This window comes from Geotrypetes seraphini, chromosome 4 (assembly GCF_902459505.1).
Source record: "Geotrypetes seraphini chromosome 4, aGeoSer1.1, whole genome shotgun sequence".
In the NCBI taxonomy this organism is placed as follows: domain Eukaryota; kingdom Metazoa; phylum Chordata; class Amphibia; order Gymnophiona; family Dermophiidae; genus Geotrypetes; species Geotrypetes seraphini.
Window position 1 is genome coordinate 298,822,308 of NC_047087.1, and position 17,659 is coordinate 298,839,966.

The 17,659-nt window shown below is 44.0% G+C and overlaps 1 protein-coding gene across 1 annotated transcript in view; it reads left to right on the forward strand.

Moving 5' to 3' along the window:
* CFAP58 (cilia and flagella associated protein 58) overlaps window positions 1-17,659 on the forward strand; it is a 326,613-nt gene that overhangs the window by 295,733 nt on the left and 13,221 nt on the right. The window contains exons 16-17 of the mRNA XM_033943377.1: window positions 4,907-5,026; window positions 7,795-7,928. Coding sequence (XP_033799268.1) covers window positions 4,907-5,026; window positions 7,795-7,928 — 254 coding nt within the window. The remainder of the gene's footprint in view (window positions 1-4,906; window positions 5,027-7,794; window positions 7,929-17,659) is intronic.

Consider the following 17,659-nt stretch of genomic DNA (forward strand, 5'->3'; position numbering starts at 1 on the left):
TAGCCGCGGCGTTCTGAATTAGCTGAAGTCTATGGAGGTTTTTCTTAGTTAGGCTTATATAGATGGAATTGCAGTAGTTCAGTCTAGAGAGGATGGTGGATTGAACGAGGACGGCGAAGTGAGAATGATGAAAGCAGGATCTCACTTTCCTCAACATATGAAGGCTAAAGAAACATTTTTTTACCAAGGAGTTAAGATGATCATTGAAGGAGAGAGAGGAGTCTATGACGATGCCTAGGACTTTGCTTGAAAACTCAAGTTGAAGAGTGGGGCCGGAAGGTAGTGGGATGGAGGTGGGTAAAAGGTCCTGCCCAGCGGCAAGAGACAGGATCTTCAGGCACTGGAATCGGCATGTCCTGTGGTTTGGTGTTGCATCTCAGTGCCAGATCAGGGTAACGGTTTGGGTTTGAGCGGGGGAGGGGGGGCGTTCATGGGCAGGGGCGATGCCGGTTCTCAGGGGGAGGGGGCTCACAAATCGAGTCAATGCTCGGTTTGTGAGGCACGATTTGCTTGAGTGTTTTGCTCATCTTGCAAAACACTCGCATACTGCGTTACTCGCAAACCGAGGTTTGACTGTACTGTACTTCTGGGCCTTTTTTTTTTCAAAGTATTTTTTTTTCTGTTTTAAGTGTTGCATGCAAGAGCCTTTCTCTCTTTTAGTCCTCTTAGTTAGGATTTTCATTCTTTTGTACATTTTCTTCCTTTTCTACATGTTCACTTCTTGCCACTCCTTTTTGGTGCTTCATGTGTTGGACGGACCTTTTGTTTTTAATAATTGAGTCATTTCATGTGACTGCACCTATATATTTTTGTTTGAGAAAAATGTCCTAGACAAAAGTTTCCAGCATCTTTCAAAAATGCAGGCTGTGCAAGCAAGGTCATAGTTGGAATGTCCACAAGCCCTCTCATGTCACTCATGTACGCAGATGAAAAAAAGTGGGATTCCTGGAATGAAGAGCAAAGGCAAAAGATCTTAAGTTGTTGTTTGTTTTTTTTTAATCTGATCCAGTGTCATCAGCATCTGAGTTGGTCCAAAACAGTTCAAGAACTGTACTGGATAGAAACATAGAAACATAGAAATAGACGGCAGATAAGGGCCACGGCCCATCTAGTCTACCCACCCCAAAGACACTCCCCTACCTTTCTCTGTGAATAGATCCCACGTGTCTGTCCCATTTGGCCTTAAAATCAGGCACGCTGCTGGCCTCAATCACCTGAAGTGGAAGACTATTCCAGCGATCAACCACCCTTTCAGTGAAAAAGAATTTCCTGGTGTCCCCACGCAGTTTCCCGCCCCTAATTTTCCAGGGATGCCCCCTTGTTGCCGCTGGACCCTTGAAGAAGAAGATATCTTTTTCCACCTCGATGCGGCCCGTGAGATACTTGAATGTCTCGATCATGTCGCCCCATCTCTCTGCGCTCTTCGAGCGAGTATAGCTGTAATTTATCCAGCCGTTCTTCGTACGGGAGATCCTTGAGTCCCGAGACCAACCGGGTGGCCATTCTCTGGACCGACTCCAGTCTCAGCACATCCTTGCGATAATGCGGCCTCCAGAATTGCACACAGTATTCCAGGTGGGGCCTCACAATGGATCTATACAATGGCATAATGACTTCCGGCTTACGGCTGACGAAACCCCTGCGTATGCAACCTATGATTTGTCTTGCCTTGGATGAAGCTTGCTCCACTTGATTGGCAGCCTTCATGTCCTCACTGACGATCACCCCTAAGTCTCGTTCTGCTACCGTTCTTGTTAGGATCTCGCCATTAAGGGTGTAAGTCTTGCATGGATTATGGCTGCCCAGGTGCATAACTTTGCATTTTTTGGTATTGAAGCTGAGTTGCCAGTTCCTAGAACAGCGCTCCAGTAGGAGCAGGTCGTGCATCATGTTGTCGGGCATTGAATCTTCGTTCGTTGTGCTTTTGCCCACTACATTGCCCAGTTTGGCGTCATCGGCGAATAATGTCATTTTACCTCTCAGCCCTTCTGCTAAGTCTCTTATAAAGATGTTGAATAGGATCGGGCCCAGGATGCTGGCATTGATCTCAACAGAGAAAGTAATGTATTCAGTCCTTGAAAACCTTGCCATGCATGATGGTGCTTCTTTGATGCTAAGGTCTCAACTGTCCTTCGAATTGATGTCAGCCATGCCTCAAGGGCAAAATCATCACTAAGGTATTAACAAAGAGACACAGATGTTCACAATCAAGAGCTATTCTCACTGAGGCCTTGCCTGCTAGCCAAGCACAGACCCAAATTTCTTCTCTAGAGTACTTCTCTGTGTCCGTGTCAGAACATAAATTTAGTGCAGATTACAAGCCAGTGGAGTTCTCTGATAGAACTGCAGTGTTTTCCTTGTGGATGCCTCTTCTCTGTAGGAGAGGAGAGTTTATTCCAGAAGATTTTTCCTTCATAGAAATGGCTAAAACCAGTACATATTAGTTTGAGATAAAGGAAGAACTCAAAGCAGAAATGTTGGATATTCTCCATTTCTTTGATCCCCCTACCCATGGATAGATGTGATAATGCCCATTCAAGATGAGAATGTAGGAGCTCATCATCTTTGTTTACCCTGTCAGTAAGAAGACAAACCATGTACAGAAGGGTCTAGATTTGATAAGAAGCAGCTTCTTCACCACTGTTGGTGGCCGAATCTGCTCTCAAGAGAGCCAGGCATACCAGAATACACTCGTTGGTGTCCCTGGGGAGAGGTGGTTATACCTTGAATTTCTTTGAATGAAGGTGTTGCAGAATGCCAGTCTTTTCCTGCAGAACTTCTTTGTATAAGTTGACAGATTCTCTTCATCTAGACAAATCTTCAGAGCGGCCAAAGGAAAATAGTGTGAAAAGGACAAGGTTCCATCAACCTTTGATATTTTAGAGACAGCATTGAGAGCTTTTGCAATAATTGTTAGCACTTGAAGACTGTCATGGCATGGACTTCAGACATAAGAACATAAGAATAGCCTTACTGGATCAGACTAATGGTCCATCAAGCCCAGTAGCCCATTCTCACGGTACCTGTCAAAAACCCAAAGAGTAGCAACATTCTATGCTACTGATTCAGGGCAAGCAGTGGCTTCCCCATGTTCTTCTCAGATTATGGACTCCATGAAATTGTCCTAATCTTTCTTAACACCAGTTATGCTATATGAAATTAATGAACTCAGCAGTTTAGATTAGAAAAATACAAAGTCTTCAAACTATAACAAAATAAATAATACACTTTTTTCTGTGCCACCCAAAACAGCTTGACTACCTTAAAGACCAACTCAGCTCAACTTTGTGTACCATGTCAAAAAGAAATCCTTTTCTGTATAGCTTTTAATTATTTGATTTATGCAGAACCTACTTTTATTGAAATCTCCCATTATGCTACCTTCTATGTCTTGGAATGTAGTGTCATTCTAATCCAACTGATTTAATCTCTCCTTGTGCCAGTAGACTCCTGTGAGTTAACATACTTGACCTGGATGATTTTATTTTTGCTGCTGGACACTTTGGCCCAGATTCACAAACAAGTTGCCTTACATTAGGCGCTGGAAGGCTCCTAGATCACACCTACCGGTGCCTAACGAAAGTAGTTTGATTGGGTTTACATGATGTGATAATTGGTCACGCTATTAAAACCTTATTAAAAAACCTCTGGGACAAGTGCCTAGGTTACTGGTGGCTACTGGCGTATAGTGATATTGAAGCTCAGAAGTGGGTAGGTTTAGGGGTGGTGCTGGACTTTGGCCATGATTCTGACAGGACCCTAGGCACCGGGAAAAACCTTGGCCTACATTTCCAGCACCTAGGATTCCTGCTCATCGCAGTTCTGGAAGCGGAGCCTGCCCTTTATTGGCACATGGCAGGTACCTGTTTTGCAGGCATTTGCTATGACAGGCAACGCTTCCAGAATCAGCCCCTTTGGCACATTGAACCAGTAAGCTCCTTGCCTTAGTGCAGGGGTAGGCAATTCCGGTCCTCGAGAGCCGGAGCCAGGTTAGATTTTCAGGATATACACAATGAATATGTATGAGATGGATTTGCATGCACTGCCTCCTTGAGATGCAAATCTATCCCATGCATGTTTATTGCGGATATCCTGAAAACCTGACCTGGCTCCGGCTCTAGAGGACCGGAATTGCCTACCCCTGCCTTAGTGACTGATCAGCCCTGTGTAAAGTTTTTTTTAACACCATAATTAATCATCCTAAGAACATTTATCCATAAACCTTATGCCCACAATATTAAACATGTTTTATACCAGTGGTTCCCAACCCTGTCCTGGAGGCCACCTGGCCAGTCGGGTTTTCAGGATAGCCCTAATGAATATGCATGAGAGAGATCTACGTATAATGAAGGTGCCAGGCATGCAAATCTGTTCCATGCATATTTATTAGGGCTATCCTGAAAACCCAACTGGCCTGGTGGTCCTGCAGGACAGGGTTGGGAACCACTGTTTTACACACTTTGAATTGAGTGTTCCCTGGTCTTTGTGTTGTTTGAAAGGGTGAAAAATCTATTCATTTTTAATCGTTCCACACCACTCAGGATTTTGTTGACCTTAATCCTATCTCCCCTCAGCTGTCTCTTTTCCAAGTTGAAGTGCCCTAACCTCTTTAGTCTTTTCTCATACGAGAGCCGTTTCATCCCCTTTATCATTTTGGTCACTCTTCTTTGAACTTTTTCTAATTCCACTCTCAAAAAGATTCCAGAAATTGTCTTAAGTTGTAAAAGTTTTTTCCTACACTGGGTTCCACTAGAAGATGATAATACCCAATTGTGACAACTTGAATCCTGTTGTCAATGGAGAACAACCTTTACAAGTAAGTAACTTGATTTACCCAATACTTGCATTCATTTATCAATTAGCTGGGGGATTTTTCTACATAGTTTTTTTGTTGCCTTCCCTCTAGGAGAAGGAGAAACTATATGTGGAACTGAAGCACATCTTAGCCCGCCAACCAGGTCCTGAAGCAGCAGAACAGTTACAAATTTACCAACAGACACTAAGAGAGAAGACCAAACAACTCAAAGTAAGTAGAAACCACTGGGGGAAAATTCAAATGGAACATATCACTTTCTGAGAATGATTATTATAGTAACATAATAGATGATGCAGATAAAGACCCGAATGGTCCATCTAATCTGCGCAACCTGATTCAATCTAAAAATTTTGTTGAGTTTTTTTCTTCTTCTTCTTATCTATTTCTGGTCAAGAATCCAAAACTCTGCCCGGTACTGTTCTTAGGTTCCAACTACTGAAGTCTCTGTCAAAGCTCACTCCAGTCCATCTACATCCTCCTAGCCACTGAAGCCGTCCCCAGCCCATCCTTCCCCCAAACGGCCATATACAGACACAGACTGTACAAGTCTGCCCAGTACTGGCCTTAGTTCTTCAATATTTACTATTATTTTCTGATTCTAGATCCTCTGTGTTCATCCCACGCTTTTTTGAACTCCATCAGTTTTCCTCTCCACCACTTCTCTCGGGAGCACATTCCAGGCATCCACCACCCTCTCCATTAAGAAGAATGTCTTTACATTGCTTTTGAGTCTCCCACCTTTTAAGAGAAAGACTATCCCTCTAATTCTACAGTAGTGTGCCAGACGTATATGCACTAACTGGCCAGGGTAACACTTTTAGGCATTTTCTTCCCCCAGTTTCATCCAAATTGAAGATCTGTTCTGGATGGTAGCCACCTTTCTCAATGATTTCATCAAATTGGTCAACAAATGTTTCTGCTGCATCTGCGTCTGCTCCGATTAAGCAGGTTGAATCTCTAATAAAACCATTGAATCTGTCCATGGCTTGCCATAAATATTTCCGTTGGTTCTTCATCTTTGCGCACTTTCAAAGTCTAAAAGATTTTAATAATTTATATTCTGCATTTCCTACAATTCCATGCGGATTACAAATTATTCAGGTACTTAAGCATTTTTCCCTAACTGTCCCGGCAGGCTCCCACTCTAATTAATGTACCTGGGGCAATAGGGATTAAGTGGCTTGTCCAGGGTCACAAGGAGCAGTGCGGGATTTGAACCCACAACCACAGGATGCCGAGGCTGTAGCTCTAACCACTGCACCACACACTCCTAGGCTTGAATTATTAAAAGGCTCATCGGCCTTCTGTTTTGTATCTAGTCATCAAACCGGATCACCAGTAATTTTTCCATTTCATGAATGAGGCCTTTCCGCTGCCTAGTTATTATGGCTTTAAATCCTGTTAATGCTTTCACTCCTTCTTTCACTCCTTCTTTATTCTTCAAGATCATTGAAATGGTCGAATGTGCCAGCTCCAAGTCATACGCTTTAACTTACCAGCTTCATAGCAATTTACGATCTTCATTTTCATCTCAAGATCGATAGCCTTCCTTTGTTTCTTGGTGCTTCCTCCAGGTGAAGTCATGCTCTTCCTTTTCGCCGACATCTTGTACTATGGAGTACACAATAAAGTACAAATTTATAGATGAAATATGTAATTTTGAAGATTGGTGATGCTAGTGTAGTGCATAATGACCAACTGCACGAATGAGCCCCCCATGCCCATGCCACCTCTTTCCCTCTCTCCCCAATCCCCCAGTCTGTGCAGCTTCTCTTTCCCTCCCTTCCCATCCCCACTCAGCATGTGCAGCCTCTCTTTCCCTCCCCTCTACCTCCCAGCTCATGCAGCCTCTCTTCTTGCATGCATTTTTCTTTTGGTTGCCGCCGTGGTTCCTACACGCTGCCAGTGGCTGAGCTGGAAACCTTCCCTCTGATGGAAAACACAAATGCGACCAGTTGGAGAGCCGGTCGTAAGTCTGCATGGTCGTTAAACAGGTAGGTCCATTAAATGAGGAGTATCTGTAATGGTGTATATGCATGTATGTGTACACTTATGCATTTAAATGCCAAAATGTTTGCCTAAGCGCCCATTCTCTGATTTTGGAGGGTCCCACCGGTGGACTGGATGGCAACATATTCCCTCCTTTCTCCCTTCCCCAGTATGTTAAAATTAGCCTTGCTGGCAGGGATGCTGAAGCCTTGCCAGCCAAAGAAATTCCCTTCCATGCCGCGCCCCTCCTCCTTGCACTGCTGCAGCAACTTGGAAGTCAGCGGAGTGCCTCCACCCACCAATGCCAGGACTCCCTGAGTCTCTACTCAGTTCTTGCATGAACTGAGCATTTGCGAGTCGTCCCGGCATCAGCAGCTGAAGGCATACAACCCACTTACGGGTTACTTCAGCAGCACAAGGAGGAAGGGAATGGCTTGGCAGGGAATTTCTCTGGCTGGTGGAACTTTAGCAATCCCGCCAGCCAGTACATTCTGTAACTACAGAAAAAGACATTATTGAATCAAGCCCATAAGGACCTATTTTCTTCTTTTTTTTTTAATTTATAAATTTATTGATTTGTTACAACATATAACAACTTCAGACAATAAACAAATTCAAAGAAAATACATCAAACTAAAAGAAAATCTTATCAAGTCCACATTATTATGGGGAGCTGATTGTCCTGTAGGAGTCACATCACTGAAAAAAAGAATACAGTGTGCCATAATACTCTAAATCAGGCAAATGAACCTTCTATTTTCACTCAATCTCAACCTCTGAGTTAGTTACAGGCAATGTGTCTAATTTAGGTTTATCTTGAAGAAAAATTTTCAAATGAGCAGGATTAACAAAAAATATATCTAGTATTCTGAAATGTCACTGAACACTTACATAGGAACTTAAGAAAAAATAAAGCTCCCACAGCCAAGACGTATTTTCAAAAGATGTATTTTCTTTGACCACTCACCGTTACAACTTTGCTTTTACAGGCCTTATCCTCGGAACTGAATATGTATGAATCCCAGAGTCAGGAATATAAATATGAAATCGAAAGGCTTGCTAACGAACTTCAAAACGTCAAGAAAAAATACCTTACCCAGAAGCGCAAAGACCAACAGGCTAAGTATGAAATCTGACAATTTTATCTGATAATGAATATGTAGACCCTGATTCTATAAAAGGCGCCTTCTGTTAGGCACCTAGATCAGTGCACCTAACTTAATTTTTTAATTGGTTTAGTTGGCACTGTTAATTGAACACTGTCATTAAATACCAAGGCACCTACCAGTACTTGTCCAAAAAGTAGAATTTGGGCATGGATTGCCTTAGGCATCGGTAGGTGTCTTGGTAAATTAGGCCAAAAAAACCCTAGCCTGGCACCTAACACTATGATGTCTACTGGCACCTACGTCAAGTTAATAACATAGTAGCATAGTAGATGAAGGCAGATAAAGACCCGAATGGTCCATCCAGTCTGCCCAACCTGATTTAATTTAAATTATTTTAATTTTTTTCTTCTTAGCTATTTCTGGACAAGAATGCAAAGCTCTACCCGGTACTGTGCTTGGGTTCCAATTGCTGAGGTCTCCGTCAAAGCTTACTCCAGCCCATCTGCACCCTCCCAGCTGTTGAAGCCCTCCCCAGCCCATCCTCAACCAATCGGCCATATACAGACACAGACCATGCTGCTAGTCGTGATTCTACAAATGGTACCTAGCGGTTGATTGAGTAGCCGCTAGGTGCCATCTATAGAATCAGACCCTTAGGGGGAAATTCTGTATAGGACACCAGTCTGATCAGCCGCCTAAGCAACTGCTGAGAATTACACACTGGCGTCCTATACAGAATCACATATACCCTAATAGATAGATGCCCAACCCCGCCTAACTGGCCCAAATTCTCTAACCGGCGCCCATGTCACTGGTGTCGGTTAGAGAATCGTATTACCATCAGCTGATCGCAGCAAGAAAATCCCTCTGCCGCAATCAGCTGAGTAACTATGGCAGGGAACTCGTCCGCGACATTGGCCAGCAGGAGGGATGCACCCTCCTTCCTGCCCCCAAACCCCTCCCCCTGTGCCAATCAGAGTCTTAGGCCTCCTTCCCAGTACATCCCAGAATGCACTAGGAAGGAGGCCTAAGACTCTGTTTACTTAGATGTCTAAGGCCTTTCCTATGGGAGGGGCTTTAGATATCTGAGTCAATCAGAGCCTTAGGCCCTTCCTTTTCCATCCCAGAAAGCACCAGTAAAGAGAAGGCCTGCCGGTTAGAAGGTGTGAGCATCCCAGCGGCCAGACTTTCTTTGTACAGGTGGGTGGGAGTGGGTGGGATGTTTTTGGGGTAGATTTAGGTGTGCTGTGGGTTCAGCTGTAGGGGGGTATCAGGGGTTCTGGGAGGGTGGCGGCGGTTTCAGGGAGGTGGCGGCAGGAAGAAATGGGCATCCTTCCTGCCAGGGGACTTCTCATGGGGGATCAGGGGCAGGAGGGGAGTGAGCATCCCTCCTGTCCTGCTGCTATTTTTTCACTCAACGAATAGTTAAGCTTTGAAATTCATTGCCAGAGGATATAATTATGTAGTGTATATGGGTTTAAAAAAGGTTTGGACAAGTTCCTGGAGGAAAAGTCTGTAGTCTATTATTGAGATGTATATGGATTTTACCACTGCTTACCCTGGGATCAGTAGTGTGGAATCTTGCTACTATTTGGGACTCTGCCAAGTAAAGTACTTTTACCTGGATTGGCTACTGTTGTAAGCAGAATACATGGACCATTGATTTGACTCAGTCTGGTTGTTCTAATGTTTTTAATATCTTGAAATCTTCTGATCAGGGTGCAGCAGCAGCCAAAAAATCAAACAGAAAATTACACAAGAACATAAAAGTTGCCATATTGGGACAGACTGATGGTCTATCAAGTCCAGTATCCTGTTTCCAAAAGTGGCCAACCCAGATTACAAGTACGTGGCAAGATTCCAGGAAGAAAAGCAGAGTTTATACTGTTTATCCTAGGCATAAGCAGCGGATAGCCCCAAGCCATCTTAATAATGGCTAATGGACTTTTCTGTTAGGAAATTAGCCAAACTTTTTTAAAACCCTGCTAAGCTAACCACTTTCACTACATTCTTTGGCAATGAATTCCAGAGTTTAATTACCCATTGAATGAAGAAATATTTTATGTTTGTTTTAAATCTACTACTTAAGAGTTTCATCGCATGCCCTCTAGTCTTAGTATTTTTAGAAAGAATAAACAAGTGATTCACATCTGCTCGTTCCACTCTATTCAGTGTTTTACAGTGTTTTGCAGTCTATCATATCTTCCCTAAGCTCTCTCTTCTCCAGGCTGAAGAGCCCTAGGCACTTTAGCCTTTCCTCTTAGGGAAGTCGTCCCAAATCTTTAATCATTTTCGTCACCCTTCTCTATACATTTTCTAATTACGCTATATCTTTTTTGAGATACGGCGACCAGAACTGCACACAGTATTCAAGTTGTGGCTGTACTATAGAGCAATACAAGGGCTTTATAACATTTTCATCTTTGGTTTTCATTCCTGATAATTTCTAGCATTCTATTTGCTTTCTTAGCTGCTGCCGCACACTGAGTGGAGGGCTTCAACATATATCCACAACAATGACACCTAGATCCTTTTCCTGGGTAGTGACTTCTGACATGGAACCCTGCGACATGTAGCTATAGTTTGGGTTCCTCTTTCCCACATGCATCACTCTGCACTTGATTACATTAAATATGATCTGCCATTTTCATGCCCAGTGTCACAAGTTCATCTTGCAATTTTTCATAATCCTTTTGCAATTTAACAACTTTGAATAACGTTGTGTCATCAGCAAATTTAATTATCTAACTAGTTATTCCTAGTGATAAATATTTTAAAAAGCAGCGGTCTCGGCTCCAACATCAAACTCATGGGTCTATAATTTCCTGTTCACCTCTGGAACCCTTTTTAAAAATTGGCATTATGTTGACGGCCCTCTAGTTTTCCAGAAAGGAATAGAAAATGAGAGTATCACGATAGCTCTATATTGCTCCATGGTGTGACCTCACCCTCAATGTTGTGTGCATTTCTGGTTGATGTATCTCAAAAAAAGAAGAATTAGAAAAGGTACAGAGAAGGGTGACCAAAGTGTTAAAGGGAATGAAACGATTCTGCTATGAGGAAAGACTAAAGAGGTAGAGATATGGTAGAAATCTATGAAATCCTGAATGAAGTGTAATGAGTAATTTCCAGACTGATGATGCTTGATAAGAAAACCCAGCAAAAAACACTCTTATAATATAACCTCTTAGGGACTGGAAAATGCAATAGAGCAGTATTGCATAGTGCAGGGGTGCCCACACATTTTTGGCTTGCGAGCTACTTTTAAAATGACCAAGTCAAAATGATCTACCAACAATAAAATTTTAAAAAACCACAAAGCACAATGTACACAGAGAAAATGTTAATTATAATTTATATTCGGAGGGGGGGGTTTTCAAAGAGGTCAAGACAGATGACTTTAAAATATGCAATGTCACCTCAGTAACAACTATACAAAAATAGACAAATATACCCCCTCCCCTTTTACTAAACCACGATAGCGGGTTTTAGCTTGTGTAGTGGCTGCACGGGCCTGGCTTTTGTGCGTTGGGGAATCAGGGAGAACGCTTGCTCAGAAATTCATTGATCTCTGCTGTTGTCATGGTACAGGTAAGAGGAGGCTCAGAGACTCAGGAGTTCCAGCCAGGTAATAATAATAATAATAACAGTTTATATACCGCAGTACAGTTAAGTTCTATGCGGTTTACAAAAGATTAGTGAAGTACAAGTTGAGATAACTAAGGGAAGTGAGAACAATAGGGGGAAAGGGCAGGAAAACCGTTAAAGAGGAGAAAGAGAGGAGCGGGTCAACTGTCTAGGTATTTCAGGAATAGGTGAGTTTTGAGGCGTTTCCTGAATACCTCGTAAGTGGTGGGCAATAAGAGTTGTTCTAGGTCTTTACCCCATAGAGCTGCTTGATGTGAGAGAAGATGCTCATGGTGTTTTTTTAGTTTGCAACCTCTGACCGTGGGAGAAACAAAGTGCAAGTGGGAGCTTCTCTTGTGTCTGTTGGCTGAGAAGGAGAAGAGGTCAGTAATGTATTTAGGGGTTAGACCGTAAAGAACTTTAAAGCAGAGGCAGGCAAACTTAAACTTTACACGAGCTTCCATCGGCAGCCAGTGTAGCTGTTTGTAGTATGGCGTCACGTGATCGAACTTCTTCAGACCGAAGATTTGTCTGACCGCAGTGTTTTGCATTAATTGTAAGTGTCGCATATTCTTTAAGGGGAGTGCTAAATAGGCGATGTTACAGTAGTCAAGTTGACTCAATACAAGGGATTGTACCAGGATTCTGAATGCAGAGTTATCAAAGTATGCTTTAATGGATTTAAGCTTCCAGAGGGTGAAAAAACCTTTTTTGATTAGGGAGTCCACCTGGTGATTCATGGTGAGGCATTGGTCCAGTGTTACACCCAGTATTTTAATGGTGGGCTGTATGGGGTAGTTAAGTTTGTTGATGCCTAGTGGTGTTTTGGTGTCAAGCGGGCGTGGTGAAGCGACAAAGAATTTTGTCATCTCTGTATTGAGCTTGAGTTTGAAGTCTGTCATCCAGTGCTCCATCAAGTTTATGGCTTCTGATGCTTTGGGAATTGTTTCTGAGATGGAGTTGGCAAATGGGATGATGATCGTAAAGTCATCAGCGTAACTGAATAATTTTATCCCCAGCTGGGTTAATTGAACGCTCAGTGAGGTCATGTAGATATTGAAAAGCAGTGGGGATAGTGGGAACCCTTGCGGTACGCCAGATGGGTTGCTCTAGGTGTTGGAGAGATCATTGTTGAAATGAACCTGATAGGTGCAGGATGAAAGGAAACCATGAAACCAGTTTAGCACTTCGCCCCTGATGCCAATAGCGTCTAGGCATTGTAGCATTTTCACATGGTCTACTAGATCAAAGGCAAAGCAGGTAATTGGGTGAGTGTAGTTGCCTCAGTATTTATTCTCATCTCCTTCACCTCTGATCTTCAATATCTTCTCCACTGCATCTCTTCTCTCTTGTTCCTCTTCACTGCACAACATAGCTTGCAGAATAGACTCACTATAACCATACCATACCATACCTTCTGCATCATCCATGTGCCTATGATGATCTTGAAATTGTAATGTAGTGTAATATATTGTGAATATCCTTTTGTACCCCGTTCTGAGCTACTAGGAGGACAGGATAGAAATCAAAGCAAATAAATAAATAAATACCATACTATACCATACATTTTTCTTCTATACTGCAAATTTCAGCTAGGATTCAATGTGGTTTACAACAAGATTAAGAACTGAGGACATTACCATTGAATGAAGGATAGGAGGTAGGCTCCTGAGATTTCATTATAGGTCCAAGAAGAAAAGGTAGATCTTAAGTTTCTTCCTGAAGATGTAATACTGGCATGATTGTCATAGGTGGAGAGGTGCGTTCCATATCTTAGGTACATGAACTTCTTCCTAAGTACACGTGAAGAGAGGGGGGTGGGGGGGTGGAGGCTAGTTTGTACCATTGGTGTGTCCTTGCATTGACCTTCTCACTGTAGGTATGACTATCTAATTTACCTCTTCAGACTGTTTTTTTCAACAGTTGCAACCAGAAGAGGAGATACCTTAGTTTTTCAGATTCTTTCCTTTCAGATTCTGCTTGGAAATCCATATTCTGATGAACCTTGGAGCTGTTATGAGCCATCTGCTGTGTGACAGGTCCTGTGTCCAATAGAGCCAAATCCTTTGGCAAGACATCTGTTCTAATTATAGTTATAATTCTGTAGCCATAGCTTTGATCTGTGCTTAAGTCTTTGATCACTTCATTGCTGAGCTGTGGAAAGTAAGGGCCAACAGAAATCTTAGCAAAATCAGGATTTAGTTCCAGTTCAGTAGCAGAAACCAGCATTTTTCTAATAGAACCTGCCATTTGATTTTGCTTAATGTCTGCCGTCTCAAGCAGTCACCGAGTGCCTGAATGGTAATTCGCCTGTGTGCAGGTTACAGACAATCGATACCAACTTCCTTTCTAGCTTCTCCTCAACATAATGGTGACGGGGCAAAAGCGCGCGAGACTTCAGCGCGCTGACAATTCGGCGCAAGACACCAACGCGTCGCCTAACAAGTGACTTTTAAAGAGCTCCGACGGGGTGTGTGGGGGGAACCCCCCCACTTTACTTCAGACTGTTTGCGCTGCCACATTATAGAGAAAACTTAACTTTTTCCTAAAAAATCGGGAAAAAGTTAAGTTTACTCTATAATGGAGGGTTCCAACCCCCCCAATGGCAGCGTGAAGAGTATGAAGTAAACTGGGGGGGTTCCCCACTCACACTCCATGTCGGAGCTCTTTAAAAGTCACTTTTTAGGTGGTGCGCTGGTGTTTTGCGCCAAATTGTCGGCGCGCTGAAGTCTCATGTGCGAATGACTATGAACCCAACATAATACTCCTCCCTCCCAACCTGTATTTACATTACAGGAATCACCTCCAGTAGCTTGAAGAGTTCTGTCTACTCCTCTTTCTCTCAGACATGCAACCAAATGATCAGCAATTATTTCTGCATGAGTCTTCTCTTTTGTTGCCTTTTCAGGAACAAAATGCCAGAGATATCTGTCTCCTGGCTCCATTCAAACTGTGTAATATTCCTTTTTCACCATACCTGGACACATTTTGCCTTCTCTTCTGCCTTTAACATGATCCTGGTATTATCCCTCCCTCCCTCCCTCCCTCCCCCCACTCTTTGGGCTTGCATCTCTCTCCTCTCCTACCCTCTCTCTCTCTCTCTCTCTCTCTACCTTCCCCCTGGTCTGTCATCTCTTCTTTCTTCTCCCTTCCCATCCTTTTTTTTTTCTTCCCTTTCTTGGTCCTCTTTCTTCCTCCTCCACCCCCAATTTGGTGGCTTTCTCTGCTTTGTAGCTCTGCTCTCCTTGCCTGATTCATTTGCCCAATAAAATGCTGCTTTTCTTCTTTCTCCTCTTTTTGGCACCATCTCCTCGCTCACATAATCCAAAAGTAATCAGTAATCTGCAACTACTTAGTTTTCAGAGATATATTAAGAATTTTAATCATGTTTAGGGAAATGTTACAAACTATTTCTGCCTTGGGAAAACTACTGGATGCCAAAGATTGCTGGCATCATATATATTGCACTGTGTCCTGGTAATTGTCATGTTGCTATAAAAAAAACGATCCCTGTCCATGTGCAGATTACATGGTGCAGTTTGGATACGTGAAGCTACAATATCAGCAGCAACACCCTGCTAATGGCTTGTGACAGCCTAATGATCAATACTTGAGGTTCCCGTCCTACCTCCCACACCATTTCCAGCAGATAAGAGGCCTCCAGAAAATGGGTTTAATCTTTAAAGTTTAAATCTTAAATGCTTGCACAGTTTCTTGTCTATAACAGGAATAGAGAAAGATCCAGTAATACTCTTTGCACTTGCCAGAATTCAGGTTTACAAAGCAAACAGGGCCGCACCAGGCATTATTGCCATTTTAGACTGAAAACAAAATAACAGAGGATGATTTTTTTTTTTTTTTATCAGTACAGTGGTACCTCGGTTTACGAGTGCACCGGTTTGCGAGTGTTTTGCAAGACGAGCAAAACATTTGCAAACTTGGTGCCTTGTAAACCGAGCGCGCCTCGATTTGCGAGCACCCCCCCCCCCCGCAATCCGGCACCCCCCCACCGCCATCGGCCACCACCCCCCGCCGCCATCGGGCACCCCCCGCCATGACCTGAGGTCCCCCCAACCCACCCCAACCCTCTTCTTACTTTGATGTAGCCTCCGCACCTGCACCAGCATGTCCTGTGCTGTGCTGTGCCGGTGCCCGAAAATCTGCCTCCGGTGCTGGGCCTTGAGCATGTGCGCATGCTCAAGGCCTGAGAGGTCACGTCCAATGTGAACTCTCACATCCAACTTGAACTCTCAGGCCTTGAGCATGCGCACATGCTCAAGGCCCAGCACCGGAGGCAAATTTTCAGGCACCGGCACAGCACAGCACAGGATATGCTGGTGCACGTGCGGAGGCTACATCAAAGTAAGAAGAGGGTTCGGGTGGGTTGGGGGGACCTCAGGTCGCGGTGGGGGGGGGTGCCCAATGGTGGCAGGGGGGGTGCCCGATGGTGGCGGGGGGTGCCCGATGGTGGTGGGGGGTGCCGGATCGCGGGGGGAGGGTGCCGGTTCGCGGGGGGGGCCTTTCGGGGGGAGCAGTGCTGCTGGCCTCGGGGGGGGAGGGGGTGGAGGGTGGGAACCTATCAAAGCGAGTTTCCATTATTTCCTATGGGGAAACTCGCTTTGATAAACGAGCATTTTGGATTACGAGCATGCTCCTGGAACGGATTATGCTCGTAATCCAAGGTACCACTGTAGTTCTATTTTTCGTAATAGCATTGCTCTTAAGCCTGAACTGTAGTGTTCTTTATATGGGCAAAAACAACAAGGAAAGATAAGGGGGATGTCTTAAACAACCAAAATGGATCTTTATTCAAAACAGTAAATCCTTTATTCAAAACAATACTTCTACTACTATTAATTATTTCTATAGTGCTACCAGACGTATGCATAACAGTACAGAGTCACAAAGTGTAAGAAAACAGTCCCTGCTCAAAAGAGCTTATAATCTAAACAGGCAAGATAAACAAGATGTCATGGATACAGTTAAAGGGAACAGTTAATCAGCAGAGGGCAGAGGAGTAGGGTAGGGATTGAAAGCTAAATCAAAAAGGTGGGTTTTCAGTCTGCTTTGAAACAAGGGAAGGGAAAGGGCTTGACGGACAAACTCGGGTAATTTATTCCAGGCATAGGGTGCAGCAAGATGAAAGGAACGAAGTCTGGAATTGGCAGTGGAGGAGAAGGGTAACATTAAGAGTGACTTATCTGAGGAACGGAGTTCTCTGGGAGGTGTATAAGGGGAGAGAAGTGAGGAGAGATATTGAGGGGCAGCAGAATGAACACACTTGTAGGTCAGCAATAGGAGCTTGAACTGTTTGTGATGGCAGATAGAGAGCCAGTGAAGTGACTTACGGAGAGGGTTGACATGAGCTTAGCGAGGTTGGTAGAACATGAGTCACACAGCAGAGTTTTGCACAGATTGCAAGGCCTGGCATCTCTCTCCTCTCATTCCCTTCCCTCTCCCACACCCCCATGGTCTGGCATTTCATTCTCTCCTCTCCATTACCTCCACTTCCATCAGCATCTGCCCCCTTTTTTTTCCCTCCAACCAAATTCCATCTAGTATTCTTCCCTCTTATGTCTCTCTCTCTCCTTTCCTTGCTCACTAATTCCATCAGCATCTGCCCCTTTCTTTCCCTCCAACCCAATTCCATCCAGTATCCTTCCCTCTTATGTCTCTCTCCTCTTTCCTTGCACACCAATTCCATCAGAATCTGCCCCCTTTTTCTCCCTCCACCACCCTTCCATGCTCCTTTCTCTCTCCCTCCAAACAAATGCAAGGTCCCGCACTGCCGCTCTGCTCTCTGAGCTTCTTGACAAAAGGCAGCCCGAAAGCAGAAATTGTTAGAACAGCTGGCAGCATCGACGTCAGCTCTGCTCCAGGAAGGGCCCGCGATGACTGCGTCTGCTGGTCCATCCTCTTCCGACGTCACTTACTTGCTCCAGAAGAAGTAAGTGATGTCACGCAGTCATCGCAGGACCTTCCTGGAGCAGAGTTGGCTGTGTTGCCGTTGATGCTGAGGGGGCCATCGCCGTTGATGCCGTGGGGGGGAGGAGGCGTTTCCATTGCTGTTTCCGTTTAAAAAAAAATTGCAAGGTGAGTCGTCTTTTTACCTTCCTTC